The sequence below is a fragment of the Urocitellus parryii genome, chromosome 6, assembly GCF_045843805.1.
Source record: "Urocitellus parryii isolate mUroPar1 chromosome 6, mUroPar1.hap1, whole genome shotgun sequence".
NCBI lineage: Eukaryota > Metazoa > Chordata > Mammalia > Rodentia > Sciuridae > Urocitellus > Urocitellus parryii.
In genome coordinates this window covers 163,468,133-163,491,018 of record NC_135536.1, presented here as the reverse complement: position 1 = coordinate 163,491,018, position 22,886 = coordinate 163,468,133, and the positions used below count along the sequence as shown (strand labels likewise).

Sequence of the window (22,886 nt, the reverse complement as noted above, 5' to 3'; positions counted from 1 at the left end):
AGTTGGGAACTAAAGCTACCTTGATATTGCTTCTAAGCCCCAGCCAGTGTTCCAAGATGGAGGTTGACCCAACTAAAGATGGTGACAAAGTGTCTCAAGATGGAGGCAGCTGCTTTCAGCAATGGGGTGTTGGGTTGGGTGGGGTCGGGTGGTGGCAGTGGGCTGCATGTTCAGAGATGCAGCTCTTTGGTGTGTCGTGTTGTAGCTGGTGGCTGTCTCCAGGCCCTGTGCTGTCTTCCCAGGTGCAGGCTACCACATGTATGGGACTATGGCAGTGGTTGTAGTGTCCTAAGATGGAGGTGACTGGGGGATCCCCATATTGGTAGATGGGTTCCACAGAGAAGTGGTGGCCAGGTATCCTTTGTGGGAGTGACAGCCAGCATGGGTAGGGGACCAGGAGTCCTGCTTGGGCATCCAGAAATTAAGCGTGGATGAGTGGCCAGAAGTTTTTTGCTGATGCTGAGGCCTGGAAATACATGTTGGATGGAGGCCATGATTCCTGCATTGGAGGAGCTCTAATCACTCGCAGAGAAACAGTGTTCCCACTACTTGAATCCCAGGTCACAGAGTGACACAGAACGCAGTCTCCCTCAAGCCCACCATCTTGGATCTCCCTGAACATGTGAATCTTAAAATAGACACATTGGGTTCCCATGGGAACACTCATAGTGGGTGCTTTTCTCCAACTAATTAATGAGCTCTTGCTTTGAACTTTCAGAACATGTAGATCTCCCACAGGGCTTTTCCATGGAACACTTTGCTTCTTCATAGAGTAGCAGAAGTACCGGGGGAAGATTTGATCAATGGTTGTCAGTGGAAGGAAATAAAAACTCAGCTTCTTTGGATCCAGAAAAACTTTGAGGTAAACTTACAGTACTTACTTCCTTTATGGGTCCAGATGAGTCATCCTTTTGGGGACTTCTACTCCTGCTTGATTTTCTGTCTCTGTCCTGCTTCTCTACTTCCTTGCTGACTCTCCCACTCCACCTCAGGAGCACAACCTACTCAAATAGCTTATGCATTTATCCCTGTCTCAAGATTTCCCTCTGAGGAGCCCAACCCAACTGAGAACTTTAGGACAGATGCAATTACTCAGATTTCTGCTTCCCTTTGGCACCTGTAAGCAGCTCTACAATTCCAAACCCTTCCAGATGTCATTTCTAAACTGGCAAGATCTCCTCCCTTGCAAGTTGAGTGCATTCTCTTTTGGAAATCATGAGAACATCGCAGATGGCCTTATGATATAAATAATTAGTGATGAAGACAATTATTGCTCATCTGTGGTGAATCAAACTTCTTTTTATTTAGTCAGCAACAAGCAGGACCTAGTCATCATATTGCCTTTGAGTCTGCAGGGCCACACAGTTTAGAAGGTTGTTCTTTATTTTTGCCTCATGGGGTCATGTGCTAAATATTTATCTGAAATGTCAGGATTCATATACTCTCAGACTATCAGTTTCTATGCTAATATTTTTCTTGGCAGTTGGTCACAAGCTCTGCCACTAAAATTACAGGCTTTATTTATCACAGCTTCACTTTACAGTCCTTTCTTAATATACCTCATAAAAAGAAATTGCTCCTCTGATAATTTAAATAAGATACCCCAAAAAGCAAACAAATCCTTCCACTTCCACTTTATGTGTGAGGCACATGACCTCTTATTGTTTTCATTCAGTTTTACAAAATCCACAGTTTCGTCATCCTCTCTGACCTTGATTGATTCAAGCTGGGATGATTATCCTTTATTACTCCATGGTAATTTGGCCCCAGAGGGGCATCTATAAAGGTGCTCTTAAGTGGGATGATCAATGGAGATATATTAGACCAGAAGTTGGAAAATCTCAGCGATGTTTCTATACCTTCCTTGACTTGTTTAACTCTAAGATAAAAATTTGTGAAATTCAGCTGTTGTTTAATCAGGTATCAAAGAAGTACTATGGCATCATGATTTACAAATTCTATTTTAGGTCCAAAGTTCTATGACCCTGGGAGTTTTAAGTAGACCTGATTAGAACAAATTCACACAACAATTAGTATTGATATTGCTGGTTTTCAAAATGTGATCCTTAAATCAGTACTATTAGTATCAGTTGGGACCTTGTTAGAAATATGAATTATTGTCCCCATCCCAATTTATTGAACCAGAAACTCTGGGAATGGGCTCATAAATTTGAAGCCTGCTGAAATGTGATACCCATTGATTCACAAAACACAAGTAAACTACCATCATCATGGTAACCAAGATACAATAGGATTCAACATTATTAATATGGTTTCCCAATAGCTACCCAAGAGTATTTGATTCAAAGGTCTGGAGGAATTTCTAAGAATCTACATTTTAAATATCTAAGATTTCAAGGACAAACTTTAAACAATATCTGAAAGGCAGTGATTGAGCTGCTGTTCTGTCTTCCCATGTGTGGCATGGAATGAGAGCTCAAGAGCTCATTGAAGGAGGAAGGAGAGGATGGGTGTGGTGAGAGAGGTAAACTGAGCAAAAGTTTATTGTCAGTGCCCAGCCTTTGAAACTGAGAAATCAAGAAGATCAATGCCCTTACTTGTTGCATGGTTATTTCTAGAATATAAATCCAGCTGGGACAAGTTATAAGTAGTCCTTGAGAAAAATATCATGGATTTTTTCTTTTCATGCATCTTTGCATAAATGGCAAGCAAGGCAATCCTACAACATCTTATTCATTATGGAATAAAGAATAGTCTCTTGGGTTCATATACAAGATGAAAGTTAAAAAAAAAAAAAGAACACCATCTTCTATCCTGCTATTACCTCATAAAGAAGAAAGAAACCTGGGAAAAAACTACTGGAAATACAGTAGATTTGCATTTTTTTAAAAAAGATAAACTAACTGCCTCCTTCCTCCTATCTTCTTTTTTATGTTCAATTCAGCATTATTTACATTTTGTTTATTTTTTATACTTTTTTATTTGTTTTAATTAGTTACACATGACAGTACAATGACCTTGACATATCATACATTTGAATCAGATGGGATATAATTTCTCATTTTTCTGAGCGTACAGGTTTCAGAATCACATTAGTCATGCAGTCACATATATACACACAGCAATAATAATGTCTATTCCAAAGTACAAGCATGAGAGTAAACTTGTAAGTAAAGAAGAAAATAATATGGAATTTGCACAAGTTTTCTGGACTAACAGGATATGATTACTTTAAAATATATTCACTAATTGTTTTCCTTCCCTACTTTGGAAATGTGAATGTTCCTAATGTTCCTCTCTGAATTCCCAGACTCAGTGACCCATTCCCAGCTGATAGAATGCAAGGAAGTAATGGCTTATGACGGCAGACGTTAGATCATAGAAGATGTTCATCTTCTGTCTTGCTCTCTATTACCCATTCTAGGGATGCCAGAAATGTAATGAAAACATGTGAGCAGTCTGTGAAAAGGTTCATGTGGAGAGGAATTGAAGCCTCAAGCTAACAAGCAGCCTCAACCAGCCAGCCACGTGAGTCAGTTTTGAAGAAAGTTCTGCAACTCCAGTCAAACCTTCAGATAACTAATTTCAAGAGTTCATATTTACTAACATATGTGCATTCCAGGAAAGCCTTCCAGTTGACCCTGGAAATGCTAGAAGCTTATTTTATGTTAGTTACAGGTGTTCCTGATAGAAGGACACCATGTCATGTATCAGTTAGATTTGGGCGGGAGTACAGCAGGATCTGGTCCTGACAAACCATTGTCAGGCTATCAGAAATCATTCTAAAAATCATGCTTATCACTCAGTATTAGTCAGCTTTTTGTCCCTGTGACCAAAACGCTTGATCAAAAAAAAAAAAAGTTTATTTTGAGCTCATGATTTCAAAAGTCTCAGTCCATGGTCTGCCAACTTCACTGATACAGAAAGAACATCATGACAGAAGTGTGTGGCAAAGGAAAACTGACAACCAGAAACCAGAGATGGAGAGGAGGCATACCCCCACTGACCTTTTTCCTGCAGCTAGGTTCTTCCTCTCAGTAGTCCACTCAGCTGTCAAGGGTTTAATCAATTAACCCAGCCATTGTCTAAAAGCCCCACTTCTTTTTTTCCCCATTTTTAAATTTTTAATTTTAATCTGTTATATATGACAACAGAATGCATTACAATTTATATTGCACATATAGAGCACAATTTTTCATATCTCTGGTTGTACACAAAGCAGAGTCACATCCTTTGTGTCTTCATACATGTACTTAGGATAATGATGACCATCACATTCCACCATCCTTCTTATCCCTATGTCTCCTCCCTCCGTCTCCCTCCCCTTTCCCATCCTTAAATCAGAGAAATCATTTGGCATTTGGTTTTTTGGAATTGGCAAATTTCACTTACCATTATATGCTCCAGCTCTACCCAATTACCTGAAAATACCATGATTTTATTCTCTTTTAATGCTAAATAATATTCCATTGTGTATATATACCACATTTTCTGTATCCATTCAACTACTAAAGGCAAAAGCTCCACTTCTGATCCTTGCCCCCATTGAAGACCATTCTTCCAACATATGAGCTTTTGGGGGAATATTCCATCCAGATTTGTGTTAGTCAGCTTTACATAGCTATGACCAATGTAACTGAAAAGAACAACTTAATGAAGAAAAAGTTTATTTTGACTCACAGTTTCAGAGGTTCAGTCAATGGTTGCTAATTCCATTGCTCTGGGCCCAAGGCAAGTCAGAACATCATGGCAGAAGTGTGTGGCAGAGGAGATCATCTCAGGACATGATAGACAGGAGGCAGAAAGTACAAGGCACAAAGTATAAACTTCAAAGGCATGCCCCCAGTGACCTACTTCCTCCAACCACATCCTACCTACTTATAGTTACAACCTGGTGTAGTAGTCCTTTCAAATTATTAATCTCATCAAATGGATTAATCCACTCACCAGGCTACAGTTCTCATAATCTAATCATATCGTCTGCATTATCTCACACATGACCTCTTGGGGGACCCTTCATATGCAAATCATAACAACATCCAAATCCTTATACACTCTACATATAGCATGCTCCAGACATAAGAAAAACATTATAAGACCCGGCTACTTTGCTTTTTTGGACTTATTTCAGCTTACCACATGGTCTGAGAAGGATAGATAAGAAATTGGTAAATTTAGGAAATTATATTGTGGCTAGTTCTTTTGGTTCTTAGTTATAGTGGTATAACCATGCACCATATTTAAAATAGTTTCAAGCAAAAAAAAAATAAAAATAGCAATCAACCTTTACTTGCCAGTGGTTCACCAGTGATGGGACAGAGTGTCTCACATAGATAGCATCAGCTCTCTGGACATAGAAGATCTCCAAGTAAAAGTGGACATCTATGAGTGGACACTGATATTACAGTAGCAGTGAGGAAATCTCCAGAGATCAGAGTGATCATGATACCTTTGATGGACAGAAGCTCTTAAACTGTCTCTTTGAATACTGCAACAACAGAAGATTTTAGCACAGCAATTCAAAAGATTAAACTAATGATCAGTGTGAGGGTTTCCCAGTCATTGAGTTGCCCAAAGCCTTTAGGATGGCTGAGCAAGTGCTGGGAAGTGTGAAGCCCCTAAGAGAATCAACTCCACTCAAGAGCAATCTCCTGTATTTACCCTAGAGTGTACTCTTTACCAGTCAAGAAATGCGAGGTCACACTTCCCAAGTATCAAAGTAGATTAAAACTCTGGTGGTCTATTTATTCATTGTGATATATCAACTCAGCATGGTGATCTGCAGCATTGACACTCAGGAATGTAGGATTATCAGTTACCCAATGTCTTGAAAATTGCTGATTATTGTGGTACTGGTAAGGGAACTTGGCAAACCACACACTGGCTCTAAAGTTTTAGCCCAGAAGTGATATATGTCACTTATCATATTTCAATAGCTTAAGTAAATGACTTGTTGATGTCTAACTTGATGAGAGCAGAGATACTTTCCTTCAATGTGCCCAGAAAACTAGAAATGTTAGCTAGCATGAACAATTACCATGAGTGATTATCTATATGATGTGGAAAGCCTTAGTTAGCTTTAGCCTGTATCTCTTGTTAGCCAAGAGTAATAATTCCCAGAACTTAGGAATATTCAGATGGTCATCCCTGGGGAAAAAATGGAAGAATTTTTAAGATTTACTCAATGTTACACAGAGATAGATAGATAGATAGATAGATAGATAGATAGATAGATAAGGAAATGTATATATCATGGTCTTTAACTGATGGAACCAAGATAAAACAACATTCACTGAACTTATACGCTTTTTCATAACTTTTCAACATATTTAGCTGAATTTCATCAGTCAATTCAATTGTTTGCAGCCAATGAATAGTTTGGGTGTTGTGGTTAGGAACAAAGCACTTGTTCTCTCCCACTCTGGTTTCCATGAAGTGATATTTTCCCTGGAGATGGCTGGATTCTTATCCCCACCACCATTCAAGGAAAACTGTAATGACTTACCACATTGGTAGGTTTGGAATGAAGACTCAGCATGCATCATTCAGTCACCTTCCTTATTTTCCCATTTGAGAGCCAGCATACCTACATAAAGCAGTATCCTAGGCTGTTTCTCCATTCAGTGAATGTGACAGAGATTTACTCATAAAAGGGATATTTCTGTGATAGTCACAGATGTCTATGGCTGAGTTTGAAATGTGGTTTTTATGGTTAATAACAGGAAGGCCCATTGTTTCTGGACAATCTATTATTATCTGAAATCTTATTGGTATTGTTATCTCCATCTGCTTAATTTCATGAACTATCCCTATGTGAGTTACCAGCTAGTGGGGGCAATAAGGCAGCTCTTATTTACTGGGTGTCTTTGACAACTTCTTTTCCCCATAAACACCAATATTAGATTCTAAGTTTCTCAAAACATTTCTGAAGCCAGAGTATGGATTTTACTGATTATGATCAATGAAAAACTATTTCTTGATCTAATGTGTCTTCATTATGATGAGAGAAACAAAGACATGAGCCCTTCCCATAAGAAACTGGCAATGGGAGATGCTTCTCTTGATAAAAACAAAACCCCCTGAAATTTCAACTAAACTGAAAGTATCAGCCCCTCCATTTCCTATAACTTATTCCAGTTAGTCTATAATTCTAGTTTTGGCTGATGGTAAGAATTCAGAGAAGTGTATTTGATGTTAATCTATTTCTTTGTTTAAAGAGACCTTCTTCTTTTCTATGGAAATTTTATGTATTTAAAGTCCACAGTCCATATAATGACTATTTCAAGCCCCTCTCCTTTCATAACATACTGTAGAGAAGAATCCTCTGTGTAGTTCACAAGCTGTCTCAGGTATTTTCCTTTGGTCAACATTCTTTCCTATGATGTCAGTGGTCCCTTCTAACTTGTTTTCCTTTCTGCTGCAGTCTGGCACTTGGGGCTGACTTTATATCACCTGCTACTGCTGATGATAAATTCTACCATTTGCCTCCAGTCCAGAGGATTGTGCATTTTCAGCCCTCTTCCTCTCAATGCAACATCTATCTTTAGGTTTGGGGCACGATGGATGGGCAACAACTAAGACAAGTCAACATGAAGTAACTTTGGTATCATATTGCAGCTGAGCAACGGAATTCGTGTGAACCAGGATAACCCTACTAGGAAGTTTGTCATGACTGAAGGTCTTCTGAAAATAACCATTTTTTTCTCTTTTTATCCAATCCTTTTTCTTTCCTAATTCTACTCATTGTAAATTCATTCAGACAATACCAAAGGTTAACAGTTAGTATTCAATAAGTTTTTTTTTTTTTTTTTGTATAAATTACTTTCCAGAAATAACCACTAGAGATGGCTTGTTGCCATTCTCTCTCTCGGTTTTAAGTGACACTTGGTTCATGGAAAGAATGGTATTTATTGCCTGAAATTGATGGTGAAGATTAGAGTTTGTTTTTTTAAAAAATCAAATGAGTTTCTGATGGAAATTTTTTTTAATGCATAGTGGAGATTGTAGCATTGAAAGTGAAGGTATTTGATTGCAAGAGTCATGCTTTTGAGAGAAAAGCAGACCTCTGAGTTCAAAGTCTGGTTTTGAATATTTAGAGCCAAAGAGCCAGAAGGACTCAGAGAATAACATTTACACCATAAGCTACAGCATCGGAAGGAATGCATAAGAACATAAAAGTAATTTCCCAAGTAAGATTTGGTGGAAATTGTTGTGGAAAGAATGAGAATTGAGAAAGAGAGTGAGAGCCTAGGGTGTTAATAAGAATGTTTGAGAAAAGCCTTGAGCTTTTCTCCACCGTTGGAGGGATTCCAGGGGGTGGAGGTGGGAATTCAGCTGATTTCTCGGATCACAGGGGATGCTTCCAGTGCCCACCAGTTCCCCTTCACAGCTGCTCCAAGCATTTGCCAAGGCCCACAGCTGCTCCTTCTTAGAGACTCGTACCATCTCATAGGAAGAATTGCCTCTCTTGGAATATCACACTCCTCTGCCTTTGTCTCAAAGTAGCAGCCAACAGCCAGTGATTGACTGACGCAAGTACAAAAACACAGCCCCTCTTCTCAAGATGAAAGAAGTCTGTGCAACTTTTGAGATTGCAATGATGCTGGATGTCAGCTGAAATCACACCTTTATTTAAAAAAAAAAAACATTCTTCTATTTGCTTCCTTTACTCTGTTATGGAACCAAAGTTTTATAGATTCAAAAAATTAATTTACCTATAACTAAACTTTCTTTTAGAGTACTCTATGTCTACTGTTATCAAAAAACTTAACCTTGCTGAATTCAAGTAAAGTCAGTCAGTCTTGATTAAATTCCATTAGGATTCAACCCCTCCCTCTGCTCTTCCCTGTTTTGAATTTAGAGGCTAGAGAGATTGGATATAAATTTCTGTTGGCTTACATTTCTTTCATGAATCCATATGGGAAGAAGTACAGTATGTATTTTATTATATAATGATTCAGATTCATGTGATTTGATGATGTACTGCTTTCCAAATGGGTTTGAGGTAGAGGTAGAGTGAATTAAATGGGGCTTAGACCCAATACTCTCCCTTTATCATCCAAATCCCCAAGTCTCTCCTGGTCTTGTTCCATAACAGCAGCTGAATCTCAGGAGTTTTCCAATCAGCATCTGCCCATCAAATTCATTCCTTCCCAACTTTCTGTTCCCTTGAATAAGAATGCTTGCTTAAAATCAGAAAGCAGCTCTAATTTATGAAAACCTACTTATTTGACACGGGTTAAAAATTCACAAAAGATCATCTCATGTATTTACATGAATGCTCCATCTTTTTTTTATGAGATCTCTTGCTCATCTTCAGGTGAAAAATTTTTGATGACTTTTTTTTTATTGTTGGTGTGGAAAATAGAAAGGAGAGATGTTTTCTGCACTGTCGAGTTTCAAAGCTCTTGGTTATGTCAGTCAATCATAGAAATAAACATCTTCAAACTTTTTTCATGCATATTTATATCTGCAAAACATCAAATACAAATAAAGTTAGGGGACTTTCTGGGTCAAGGTTAAATAAATTAACAGCTTTCAGATACTTGTAAAAATCCATTTGATTTATTGCTCTTATTAAAGATTTTAAATAAATTCTTTGTTGGTATCAGGTTGGATCTTAGTAATTACTACTCTGGGAAATGCATGACTGGGCCTTGAATACTGTATCTCAATTGCCTTCTCAGATATCCATGGCTTTCAGATAATTAAGATAAATCTTTGTTCAAATTGACTTATTTTTCTATATTTTTAATTATGAAGTGATTCAGTAGAACAGCACTTATAAAGAATAAAATTGATGAGCTTTTGTGAACCCACCAACCAACATAAACTATTAAATATTAAATATTTAATATTTGTTTTGAAGGATGAATAACACTTTCTTCCCCCAACTACTAACTTATTTTATCATTCCTACTCATTTAGTAATATTTTTAGTCATACATATATTGATAAACAACACATAGAATTCTATTTTATGCTTTTCAACTTAAGTGGTAATATATATGTGCTGTTTTCCTTCAATGTCCTATTTTGACTTTACTAGTGACTGCCAAAATTTCCAGAGGAAATAAAATTTTTCTCCTCTAAGTTGTTCATGTCAGATATTTTGGTCACAGAGAAAAGAAAAACTAACACAGGATCAAAGAGAAACTATTATATACATTCGAGAAAACATGAAATTAGTTTGCTCCATATATACTAATCAGTTTCAGCTGGATTAAACATCTAATGTTCAAAAGGCAAACCTGATAAATTTAGAAGGAAAATGTGAGTAAATATCTTTACAAGATCAAAGTGGGAGAATACTTATTCAAGATAATAAAGATACAGAATTTAAAATAAAATATTGAGAAATGCATTCTACATGTAACAAGGAAGATTGCAAATTCCTCCTATTTTGACATGTCTCCTCTTTGCAGTTGATGCTCTTGCCCATGAAGAACAGGAGTCTGTGGCTTTATAGTCTTGAATCTGATCTGGGCTTGTTACTTGCTTTGAGAAGTAAAAAGTAATAGGTCTGATGTTGGTGACTTTCAAGCTAAAGCTCAAGAGACATGAGCTTGTACCTGTACCCTTCAGGAACCACACTGCCGAATGAGAAAGTGAGCTAACCAGGAGCAGAGAACACATGGAGGAGCACCAAGGTGCTCATCTAAAAGTCCTAGGCAAATGCTAGATGCATGACTGAGGCCATCTGGCCTGTTCTCCAACAGACCTGCCAAATGACCACAAACACAATCAAGTCCAGCCCAAACTACACAGATCAGGGATGCGACCTGCTCACATTGCCAATCCACAGAATGGAGCAAACAAATGATGGTGCTTTTATGCTCCTGCATTTCGAGGTGATTTTTTTATGAGGCAATACATAACCCATACAATAAATAAAAACATCCATGCTTCATAAGATGTGCTGCATAAATTAAAAGACAAGCCACAGAGTGAGATAATATTTCAATGATATAAATTGTCAACTCAATAAAAAATTAAGAAATAGATTTCACAAATGGAACGTCAGAAAAGCATGTGAACATATAATTTATAAGTAGAGAAAAAGTGAACATATTAAAAGGTGCTTAAACTTATATGTATTTTAGGAAGTGAAAATTAAAAAATGAGGTATATGAAAACAATTTCATATACCTTAATTCAATAAAAAACAAAATAGAATGAATTTTAAAAGAAGTAAAAAGAAGCAGCTCGAGAGGCCAAAGAGGGAAGATCACAAGTTCAAAGCCAGCCTCAGCAGAGGCACCAAGCAACTCAGTGAGACCCTGTCTCTAAATAATATACAAAATAGGGTTGGGGATTTGGCTCAGTGGTTGAGTGTTCCTGAGTTCAATCCTCATTACCACAAAGAGAAAGAGAGAGAGAGAGAGAGAGAGAGAGAGAGAGAGAGAGAGAAGAAGAAGAAGAAGAAGAAGAAGAAGAAGAAGAAGGAGGAGGAGGAGGAGGAGGAGGAGGAGAAGTAGTAGTAATAAGAATATTCTACACTAATTGTGGTAGAATAAATTGATACTATAAATTTGGATGGCAGAAAAGTTTATTTGACTCATGTTTTCAGAGGTTCAGCCCGTTGTTGATCTACTTCCTTGCTCTGAGTCTAAGGTGAGGCAGAACATTATGGCAGAAGGGCCTGGCAGAAAAATGATGCTCTGCTCTGCTCATGGTGGCCAGGAAGCAGAGAGAGAAAGAGAGAGAAGAAGAGCTGTAGGGAAGGAAAACCTTTCAGGGCACACCCCCAGTGACCTAGCTCCTCCAGCCATACCCCACCTGCCTAGTTGCCACCCCATCAGTCTGTTCCAACTTGGATAAACTAACTATGTTATAGCTCTAATAATCCAATCATTTCACCTCTGAATATTCCTGTATTAACATAGGAGCACTTGGGGAACACCTCATATCCAAACCATAACAACATATAAGGTTACATTCAAAGACCATCTGTGGATATCTGAAACCTCAGGTAGTATTGAACCAAATATACCTTATCAACTATGTTTTTTCATATATATATATATATATATATATATGTATATATATATATATATACATATATATATATATACGCACACACACACATACACACATATATACCTATGATAAAATTTAATTTGTAAATTAGACACACTAAGGGATCAACAACAATTGCTAACAGTCAAGTAGAACAATTATAACAATATACTATAATAAAAGTTATGTGAATGTACCCTCTTGATCTTAAAATGTCTTTTTGTGCTGTACTTACCCTTTTTCTCATGAAAATGTGAGATAGTATAAAACCCACGTGATGAGAGGAAGCGAGGTGACTAACGTAGGCACTGTGACATAGTGTTAGGCTATTACATAAAGATGTGAAGGTTGGTTGAACACAAGCACTGACACCTAGCTGATTCTTTTTTTTAATTTATTTTTTATTTATATATGACAGTGGAATGCATTACAATTCTTATTACACACATACAGCACAATTTTTCATATCTGGTTGTATACACAGTAAGCTAGCTGATTCTTGAGACAGCAACTAAGTGACTAACAGGAAGTTAGCATGGACATACTGGACAAAGAAATGATTCACATCTCCAATGGCACTAAATAGAACCTTGTGAGATTTTATCACACTACTCAGAATATCTTGCAATTTAAAAATTCTGACTTTTTTTCCTGGAATTTTCCCATTCAGTTTTCTCAGAATAAAGTTGACCATGGGTAACTGAAACCATGGAAAGCAAAACCAGTCTGTTCAGTAGCACTAATTGACTATTTCATCAATTCAGTGTGTGATTGTACTTCTGTCATATTTAGTAATTCCATTGATTAGGCAGAACTCATGAGGTTCTGGCAGATGAAAATTTTACTAATTTCCTGAAATGACCTTTCAAACATGTTCTATTTTCTACCTGAGTTTATGACCCACTATAGAGATATAAAAATTGAAACAGATGAATCTTAAAATACAATTTTCTTGCTGAATTCAAGGATAAGACATAAATGTTTAATGACAGCATGATTCTTGGCTCCAAATCCCCAAACTAGACTTTATGTAGAACAGCTCTGAACAATCACAACATTTTCTCTGAGTGAACTTTAAAGTTTACTCTCAGGCTGGACTGGATGTGCTAGCTACTAAACTGAGACAGTGTGAGGGACCAAAATGTCTAGATGAAATTTAAATGAGTTTAGGCAAATAAACTAAGAGGTACTTCCCAAGATTTTGTCCAAGAACGGATGAACTGCATTTTGTCTTACGTTATTGGTGCCACTATAACTAACAATCATGATAGTTCATAATTTGAATGATTACCATATGGTAGGTACCTTAAAAACCCTTGCAAAATCAAAAACAAATTTACTAGATGTATTAATCCCAGTCCTCCAAGAAACAGACACCAAGATAGGATTAAATATACATGCAGTCTATCAGAGGAAATTCCTGTCAAGGAAAGTTAAGAAGAGCTAGAGGAGGTTGGGAAAGTCATCAGACTCCAGATAAAGGAAAGAGGGAAGAAATGAAGATTTAGTAAAAGAACCTCTGTCTGCAATGCCCATCCTAAGGTATTTTCTGAAAGCCAATAGGAAGTCTGTATTGATTTTCCATTGCCACCATAACAAATGATTACAAATTCGGAGGCTTAAAATAACACAAATGCATTATCTTACCATTCTCAAGGTCAGAAACCCTAAAATCCAAGTGTTGGTTGGGCTGCATTCCTTCTGAGGATCTGGGAGATCATTCATTTTCTTTCTATTTTCAGCTTCTAGAGGGCATCTGTGTCTATGAGCTTGTGACTCCTCCATCCTCAAGGCCAGTATCTTCTCATCCATCCCTCCTTGCCACTTTCTTTGAACTCTACCTTTATTATCACATCTCCTTTTTCTGACTTTGACCCTCTGGTCTACCTCTTATAAGGACCTTTGTGATTACTTTGGGTCTCCTGGGATAGTCTAAAATAATCTCCCTATTTTAAGATCCTTACCTTGATGGCATCTACAAAATCCCTTCTGCCATGTAAAATAATGTGGTCACTGGTTTTGGGATTAGGAAGCCGATGTCTTTGGTGGGTATTATTTGACCTACCACCAAGCCTTTAAGCTAAAGATCACTCATCAAAGGAGCTCCCAATTTCCTGGAATGGACATCCCTTAATGTCCCTGATGCTTTTTCTCTTTGACTGGAGTGGCCCTGTGAAATTGTGGCCTCATTTCTGCCACAGTCAGAAATCCAAGAGGCTCATTTTTTTTTTTTTATGACCACTACATGCATACACATAGAAAGTTTGAATAACTTATAAGGGCATACAGTCAATGGAACAATCTCTCTCTCTCTCTCTCTCTCTCTCTCTCCCTCTCTCTTCTACATTTCTATATCTCAGTCTCATATTTCTTCCTGAATTATCTGTTTAGGAGCCTGAATACATTGCTTGCTCGCTCTGGGATTTTATAAAACTTGAATACCCTGATGGTCCCTTTTATGCCTTCTACCACCAATGCCTATTCCTAACAATACCAAAAACTAACAATTGCCTAATCACTGGTAACTCTGGCCTGTTCCTCAGTAGGTTCCTCAGTGCACCTCAGATGAGGAGCCTTGAAATCTTACTCCAAGCACCAGAGAGCACAGGTCTTGGAAGGCAAAATTGGGAGTATCTTCAAGTATTACCACATATGGATATGAAAAGCATATTGATTAGAAAAGAATTTGACCTTGACCTAGGATTCTGTATGTAAATAAACCAATTTACATGCCGCATTGCCATAAATACATTGATTCTGTCAAACCTAACACAAGGTATACTACTAAAACATTCTATTCTACTGCAAATTATTTATCATGATTCTAAAGAAGACATTATTACATTCTAAATGATAGCTGTCCTAGAAACTATGTACCCCAAGAATCCAGGGAGTTTCCAAAATAAAGCTTCAGACAGGCAGATTTAAAAAAAAAAATAATAATAATAAAAAGCCTTTCCCTCCTTTATCACTAGAGAAAGATTAAGATGATATTTTGTCAAGGAAAAAAACTCTATAGAGCAATAAAACACTGAATGTTCTGAACATATGGTACCCAGGGGTTGATCATTTTCAAAAATGGCCTTACTGTTAAGAAAATTGGCAGAGACCTTACAAGATTATTAGACCATTCTTTCTAATATTTCCTTCTTCCAGATTAAACTCTAACCAATAACATAGGACCAGAAGGGTTTATTCTATATCTATCTTATTAAAAAAAACTCCACAAAATTTAAAGACACCAGTCACTTATGTATTCAACTCATTAAACACACTGCACTATCACATAGTTAGAAATAATTATTTCTGGTGCATTTATTTTGTTTCAGAAAAGAAAGACAGAAACCTCTGAATTTGAATGATCCCATTTAGGTCTTTCTGGGAAAATCACAAAATAATGAATGAGCAAAAATGTTGATGACTATGCTAAGAAGTTTATTTCCCATACTAATGTCTATAATTCAATAATAAAAGACAGGGAATTCAGATAGCTCAAAGGGAAGGGCAATTAATCTGCTTTCTGGGAAAATCTGCTATGTTTTTGTCATGAGAAAACAGTAGAATATGGATTTTGACTTCCCTCCTCTTTATTCTTCACGGGGATGCCATTTCTTCTTTACCCCAAAGACCTTTCTTTTCTTTGATGTTCTCAGTGTCTGACCTCAACCTTCCCTGATAGAAGGATTGCCTGGGGCCTGAAACGATTCTCTTTCTCAGTTGTGGCTTCAGCATCTGCCTTCTTTCTTAAACCATTAGTGAGACTGGAGTGAGAAGGAGAGGTAAGGGGAGGGAGGTTGGTCATTTTCCTCTTTATCGTCCTAGCCTCAAGTCTTCCTTCCTTCCTTCCTTCCTCTCTCTCTCTCTCTCTCTCTCTCTTTTCATTGTGCACACCAATCACTCTTTAGAACTTGGAAGCCGACAGAAAATAATTTAAAGGTGTATGCTGAGTCTTACAAAAGCCATTGCTTTGCTCCATGTGCAATTTTTTTCCTGGGGCTGAACAACATTTATCTACTCATTAACAAGTGTAGCCTGGGTCCCTTTTCATGCAGTGTTATTTTATTATTTCAATTTGATCTCCTGTGTCACATTGGGGGCACATCAAAAGAGAAACCCGTTCACAAGTGTTGCTGTGCATGAGTAGGAAATCGAGACTTAAATTTAAATTATTAGGAGAAAGCAAAATTTGATTCACAGAATGAGAGGATATGTGATTTTTGTAGTACTTTGGTCAATATCTGTGATCCTCTTTTAAAAATGTTTAGTGTACTACAAACTCAGACTGATCCATTATATAATTGAAAAATATGTTGGCAACATACATATATTAATACTTATTGTTACACTAGTAATAAAAGTAACTTACATTATTAAGAATTTAGCATGGATAAAACATCAAAATATGTTCCAATCCATTATGTGAATTCCTTTTCTAAATTACTTCAAAAATTATATAGCTACTGTTAAGTTGCTATTTTTTAGGAAAATAAAAACTGACCCTTCAGAGATGAACTTGCCCAAAGTCTCCTGATAATATATAGTGGAGTAGGAGTTGACACCAGATTTTTCTGGGCTCCAAATCCATGTTATGAACCATTATTTTATTCAACTCTAAGAAATGTTACTAAATTTCCTCACAGCAATTCAAAGAATGCTTATGCAAACAAGGTACTATACTAATAGTGATGAAGAAGAAGGTGTTCAAAATCTGTTTACCCATGTGCCAATTTCCTTTTATTCCTTAGTCAAAAATTCAACTGCCTTTGTGCTGTGGATAATCCATTTTAGGTCATATGACAGGACAATAGTAGAAGAAAGTCATAGGAACCTCTTGATATCCATGAGGCCTCTGAAATCTTTCAATTCAGTGTTTCTCAAACATTGGCACACATAAGAATTATCTAGAAGGTTTATTAAAAAGCTTATTTACAGGGGCCCTCCCTAGCTCTGACTGCAAGATGGACAAATCCTTTGCCAAATTCATGTGCCAAAAGAACTTTCATCCTGTCTCTGAATGCACTATCCAAAAGGTATGGATGGCAGAACAGAAATTATTATATGATAAGAAGAAACATGAATTAATGCAACAGTATCCTAAAGTACAAGTGTTATATGATAACAGATTCTTATGGAAGGTGAATGTGTAAAGAATAGCCTTAATTTCATGTGTGAAGTTCCACTAGGAGCTAATGGAAGAAAATAAAGAGAAAGAAGAAACAGAATAGAAATTTGAATAGCAGAAAGGAACTCCATGTGAAAAAATAAGCCAAAGATGGCATGAACACCAGAGATCAGCCCTTTGGCGTTCAGTTTTGAAATGTGAGATGTGTTAAATATCACTAATGGGGTCATGTCAGCATAATTCAAGAACGTCCTTTGAATTTTCTGGAACCAATGTATGTTGGGTTCCCACTGATGGCTCAGGACTCTCAATGCACCCTCAGGGAGCTAATAGTGGAGATGAGAAATAGTGGGTTTTCACTGTAAAGGAAATATACTGGGGAGAAACTTGGGTGCAAATGATCCATCACAGCAACGGAAGGATGTCTGTGTTGACTCAGAGTTTGCTGCCAGTGAGGGTGAAGAAAATTCAGAAGTTAAAGTCTTAAAGTCACTCAAAACCAAATGAAAACAGAAGCAGCTCAGGAAATTGGATAGAAAAGAAAAAAGGTATTAAAAAATGTTACAGAAGAGCAGATACAAACATAAAAAAAATTTTTTTAAAACCTCTTCTTCCTCCTCCTCCTCTCTGACTTTCTCCTCCTCTTCCTCTAATATGATTTCAAAAAGCAGTCATTACAATTACTATAAAGAAAATTTTTAAAAAGTAGGAAAAATAAGCATTCCAGAAATTAAAATGAATGTGAAGAGACTAAGGGTAAAAAAAAAAAAAAACTTTATGAAGAACTTTCTAGAAGTTATAGTGACAAGGGAGAAAGCAACAACAACAAGGAAAAGCCTCAGTTTTAAAAACAAGAAAGTTCTGGAGAGGATAGCAAGTGGAGCCATCCTAATTGTAGGCAAAAATCTAGAAGGCATCATCACAACCCAGAGAAGAGAGGATCTGAGAGAAATGTACAAAGTAGCAGAAGTCATAGCAGAGATAAGAGAAGTGGGAGAAACCCACTTCCTGGTAGTTATAAGCAAAGGGAGTAAAAGCAGCAGCCGTAGCAGAGTCCCAGTGAAGAGTGCAATAGAGAAAATGACACCAGAATACCATGGTACCCATGCACGCAGGAAGCACTCGTGAGACAAGCACACTGAAGGGACATGGGAGAGAATAAAGGGACCATATGTGACAATCACCTAGGAATAAAAATATGTGCGTTTTCTTATTGAATAATAAAAAACTGCAAAGTCTAAGTTATGTACTATTATCTTTCTAATAAAAAAAATCTGAATTCCAACTTTCCATCTCTGTAAACTGTCCTTTCAAATACAAAACTGCAGGAATACCATAAGGATGAATTTTGCAAATATACCTAAATATAATCTAATTTGAGGTTGTAGAAATACTTTCTATTGGTAACTGTTTCTTTGAACCCTATGCCAGATAAAAACCCCATGTAACTTTGTGAAACTTGCTTTGTTCTAAAACATCATAAAACGACGGATAGCATATTGAATGATTATTAAACAAAAAAACATTCCTGGATCTCACCCTCAAAATTCTGATTCAGTAGGTCTGGGGCAGGACCTGAGAATCTCAATTTCTATTAGAGAATTAGGTGATGCTGCTAATGGTCTGAAACTTCATTTAGAACAGCAGGGGTCTACTTGATAGCAACAATCACCTTCTGTTCATAAGTTCAGTGTTGCCAAAGGTGAATATTCTGAATCTTTACTGGACATCACTAGAGAAATGGCTTGAAATGGAAATTACACAATGCAAACACCAGCGAGTCTTTTTCCTTTGGTTTGCAGGCCACTCGGAGAATCAGTGCTGGTCTCTGAATCACTAAGTAAGAAGCCTCCATGTCTGACTGGGACTTTCGTACCTCTTTTACCAACAAGGATCTGGAAATTGTCTGATATTTTCTCAGTTATGATCCCATGAGTTTATAATGATTTAACCCCAGGGGTGCTATTTATATATAGTTATACACTTATCTTCATGACTCCACAAATATTTACTCTATGTCTGCATGTACCTGAAACACTTCAAGGTGTTAACAGCGCAGCAAAGAACAAAATAGGAAATATCCATGCTAGCATCACCTTACAATTTACTTCCTAATTCCCATTCCAGAAACCCAGACAACTAGGGGTTGCAAACTGCTAGGCTCATGTGTGCAACCCCTTTCCCTGGGGCTAGATCCTGTTTTCATGATCCTTTCCATCAACCAGATGAAATTACAATGTGATATGGATTTTTCTGCTCAGAAGTCACATTCTCATTTCCCATTCTCTTACAAATGTTGCCTCAGTAGAACCTGAACTCATTAGGTCTCCTTGGATGTGAAGATTTGGAATGATACAGCTCCCCAGATGGTTATTCCCTTGTAAAAGTTCATTTTGCCCAGTGAACCTCAGGTCACCTTTCATTCCTGTCTAGCATTCCCAGCATGGGTTTTGTCAACTATGCAATCACAGACCACATCATCTTCTCACCTAACTCTTCTGATTCCTGCTGTGGTAGAATTGATTTTATTTCAATTGATAAACCATTTTGGGGGAAATTGCAAGCCATTGATTTAGGGAAGCAGTGTGAGGGATCTCTTAAAGAGCTTATGCTTTAAAAAGCATCAGAACTACCAGCCTAATTCCACCAGCTGATGATGTCTGCATGGTGATGCATAAATATGACATCTCTGAGACAGAGTTTCTTCTGGTAGAACGGCTCCCATAATTGACGAGATCAAGTTGTTAAAAGTCTCAAACACATTGCCAGCCCCGAAATAGGAAATTGAAAATAGTTGGTTACTGTAATAGACAGATCACAGTTGTGACCCTAGTACTTCTCTCCCTTCACCCATGCCCCTATGCAGTGGGACTGACTCTTCCTCCCACAAAAAGGCCTAATCTATATCTCCAACTCTTGAATCTTGGTGGGTTATACACTTGATTTGGCCAAAATAATATGGCAAATTATTATGTTGTGGACATGAATCATCTTCAAAAAGATATTGTGCTAATGCAAAAATAATCAGAGGCAAAATGATTAGAGCTGTAACCTAATCAGTCCATCCTTGTTTGAATGGACTGACTGGGTAGTAACTGTAGACAGGTGGGGCACGGCTGGAAGAATTGGGTCCTGAAGGTCTGCCCTGGAAATATGCACTTTCCTGCAGCCCTTCCTCATTCACTCCTATCTCTTTCTTTCCTTTCTTTCTTCCTTCCATGAGCTGAGGGATTTGCCTCTACTTAACCCTTCCACCATGATGTACAGCTTCACCTTGGACCCATAGCAATGGAATCAGCTATCTATGGACTGAGACCTCTGAAACCATAAGCTTCAAAAAAACTTCTTCTTCTAAGTTCTTCTTGTCAGGTATTCTGGCCACAGGGGTGTAAATTTGACGAAAACACAAATGTTATATGAGACGACAGTTGCAAGCCTTGACCACAAGAAGTCCCGTGTGTTTCTGCTCATTCTCTTGTATTCCTGTGCATTTAAATAAGCTCTAGGTAGCCTGGTGCGTGAAAGAGGCCTGAGTAGAGCTCAGTGAGCCATGTCCCCAGATATAGAAGTAAACCCACTATAAACTAGCAAATCTATCCTATTGGCCTATAGCTGACAATGGAGGAGTGCATGCCCAGCTCAAATCAGTCGGCCCGGACCCATTTAGCAGGATCACAAAACTGACCTATATGCTTGTAAAAAAAAAAAATGCTAAGTAATTATTAGTTTACCGCTACTAAGTTTTTGAGCAGTTTGTTATGCAGCATTATTGTAGAAACAGATAAAACTTTACATTTCTTTTCCTAATTCCTTTACCTGTTTGGTTCAATGTTATCTATGTAAACTAAACTTCTTTGTCTGCTTTATGTTCTTCCTTCCCTTACACCACAATACAAGGCCAATCAGTCACCAATCCAAAATGTCCCATGACTTGGAGGTAAATGTCCTGTAGAACTGGAAAATTTTTCTTCCCTGAGAAAGAATGTTCTTCATATCTTTCTCCAAGACTTCAGCTACTTGAAAAGTGGACAGGACAGTTGTTTGACCCTTTTCTGGATCATATCACACCAGTTGCAATGGTTCCTGATTCTTTCAAAGCTGCAAATGTCTTTGAACAGAATATTGTTGGCTTGTTAGCATCTCATTCTGGAACTGGACCCTGTCCCATGCAGGGAACTTGGTATCTGTCCCATCCTACCCATTTTGTCCTGTCATGCCCAGTAACCTAGATATCATTATTATATTATTTACTACCATATCACCAACATCTGGTTCATTGAAGACAGTTCAAAATATTCACTCAGTAAGAAAATGGATGAAAGTTGAATAAATTAATGTTGTTCACACTGAAAACATATTTCCCTGTTTCCATATTCCATCTATTAAGATCATACTATTTTTGGAATGGCTAACTTAAGTAATAATCACAATATATTGTTTGCTCTTCTCCAAAAGCATATTACTTTTCTCCATTTTTAGTAGTTCATATTTTTACTTGTCTAGTCCTCGGAATAATATCTTACTAATATTCAATTCTTATTCCCTCCTGTAGTGAAATAAAATATTCCTTTAAATAAATTGGATTTAATTGTTGAACTAAAATAGTCTCAACTGAAAGTTTGTTCCATACTAATTTGGAACCATAGCATATAAATGTCCATTGGTCCTTCATAAGGAGAAATAAATTGATAAGTTTTGGTAATCTAAATATTTAAAACACCATGAGTAGCCTGGAGATCTATTGAAATACAGAGAATGGAAAGATATATCAGTCTACTGTACACAGTATAATGCTGTGTAAAAAACTGTCCCAAATACATATTTATTTCTTGTTCAGATGTCTTCTAGTCAACCAGGTTTGGCTGGATTTAGCTAAGCTTGGATTCTAGCTAGTGTTTTGATCCAGATCTGATCTACAGTTTTCATGCTTATTAAAATGCTGACTTCTGGAGAGAGGTTCTTCTCATGATGAAAGGCAAGAACATGAGAAATTAAGTTCCAACACAGGGTACATTTAAAGCTATTTCGTGCAGCATATCCACTAATACTCCATTGACCAAACCACTTTACACAGCCAAGCTCAACCTTCGTGGTTTGGGAAATATATATTTATTTACACTAGTGGGAAGAACTACAGAGAAGCAAAGAGCATGATTTCAGGAAGGGGGTCAATAATGGGAACACTAACACAATGCCTGTAGCTGGGAACTAAATGAATAAAAAAATAGAAATATTAGAGTTTCACTAGGGTTACAACAAGTATCTCAATTGCAAATTTTGGCTTCATCTCTGAACACTCAAAAAAACCCATCATTTTATATGCATTCTAAGCTACAAGTTACTTGAAAAGAAATGTTGTATTATAATCAAATCCGTCAGTAGTATGATTTTTAGATGACAATACCGGAAGTACATTTCTATGCTTTATTTTCCTTCTGTTCAGCTGAATTATAATAAAAGCCTGTTTAATTTGGAAATGGCACCAGTAACTGGAAACAGCTTAGATATCAACTCATTATTGAAAGAAAATTTCTGTTCATGCATACATTTTCTGCTTTAAGATTTGCCTTTGAGAACAAAAACAGTCTTTATTTAGCTTAAGTAAAATATATTATTCTTTAATATGCTATATAGTATAGATAATATTACAAGTGTGTAGGAGGTATGAATTTGCTACTATTATAATTCAAAGTCAAATAAATGTCACTTTTCTTTATGTTCTTTCAATCATATTAAATCCAACTTTAAGTCCGAAGGGAAATTGAATCTTATTATTAGGAGCTGT

At 37.0% G+C, this 22,886-nt stretch overlaps 1 protein-coding gene across 1 annotated transcript; it reads left to right on the top strand.

Annotated features, from left to right (window-relative positions):
• Positions 1 to 16,937: 16,937 nt before the first annotated feature.
• LOC113180681 (corepressor interacting with RBPJ, CIR1) lies at positions 16,938 to 18,135 on the top strand. Its single transcript, XM_026385819.2, is given in 8 exon segments — positions 16,938 to 17,100; positions 17,103 to 17,164; positions 17,166 to 17,243; positions 17,245 to 17,356; positions 17,359 to 17,423; positions 17,425 to 17,463; positions 17,465 to 17,795; positions 17,798 to 18,135. Coding segments are annotated over 8 exon segments (1,188 nt in total).
• Positions 18,136 to 22,886: the final 4,751 nt, after the last annotated feature.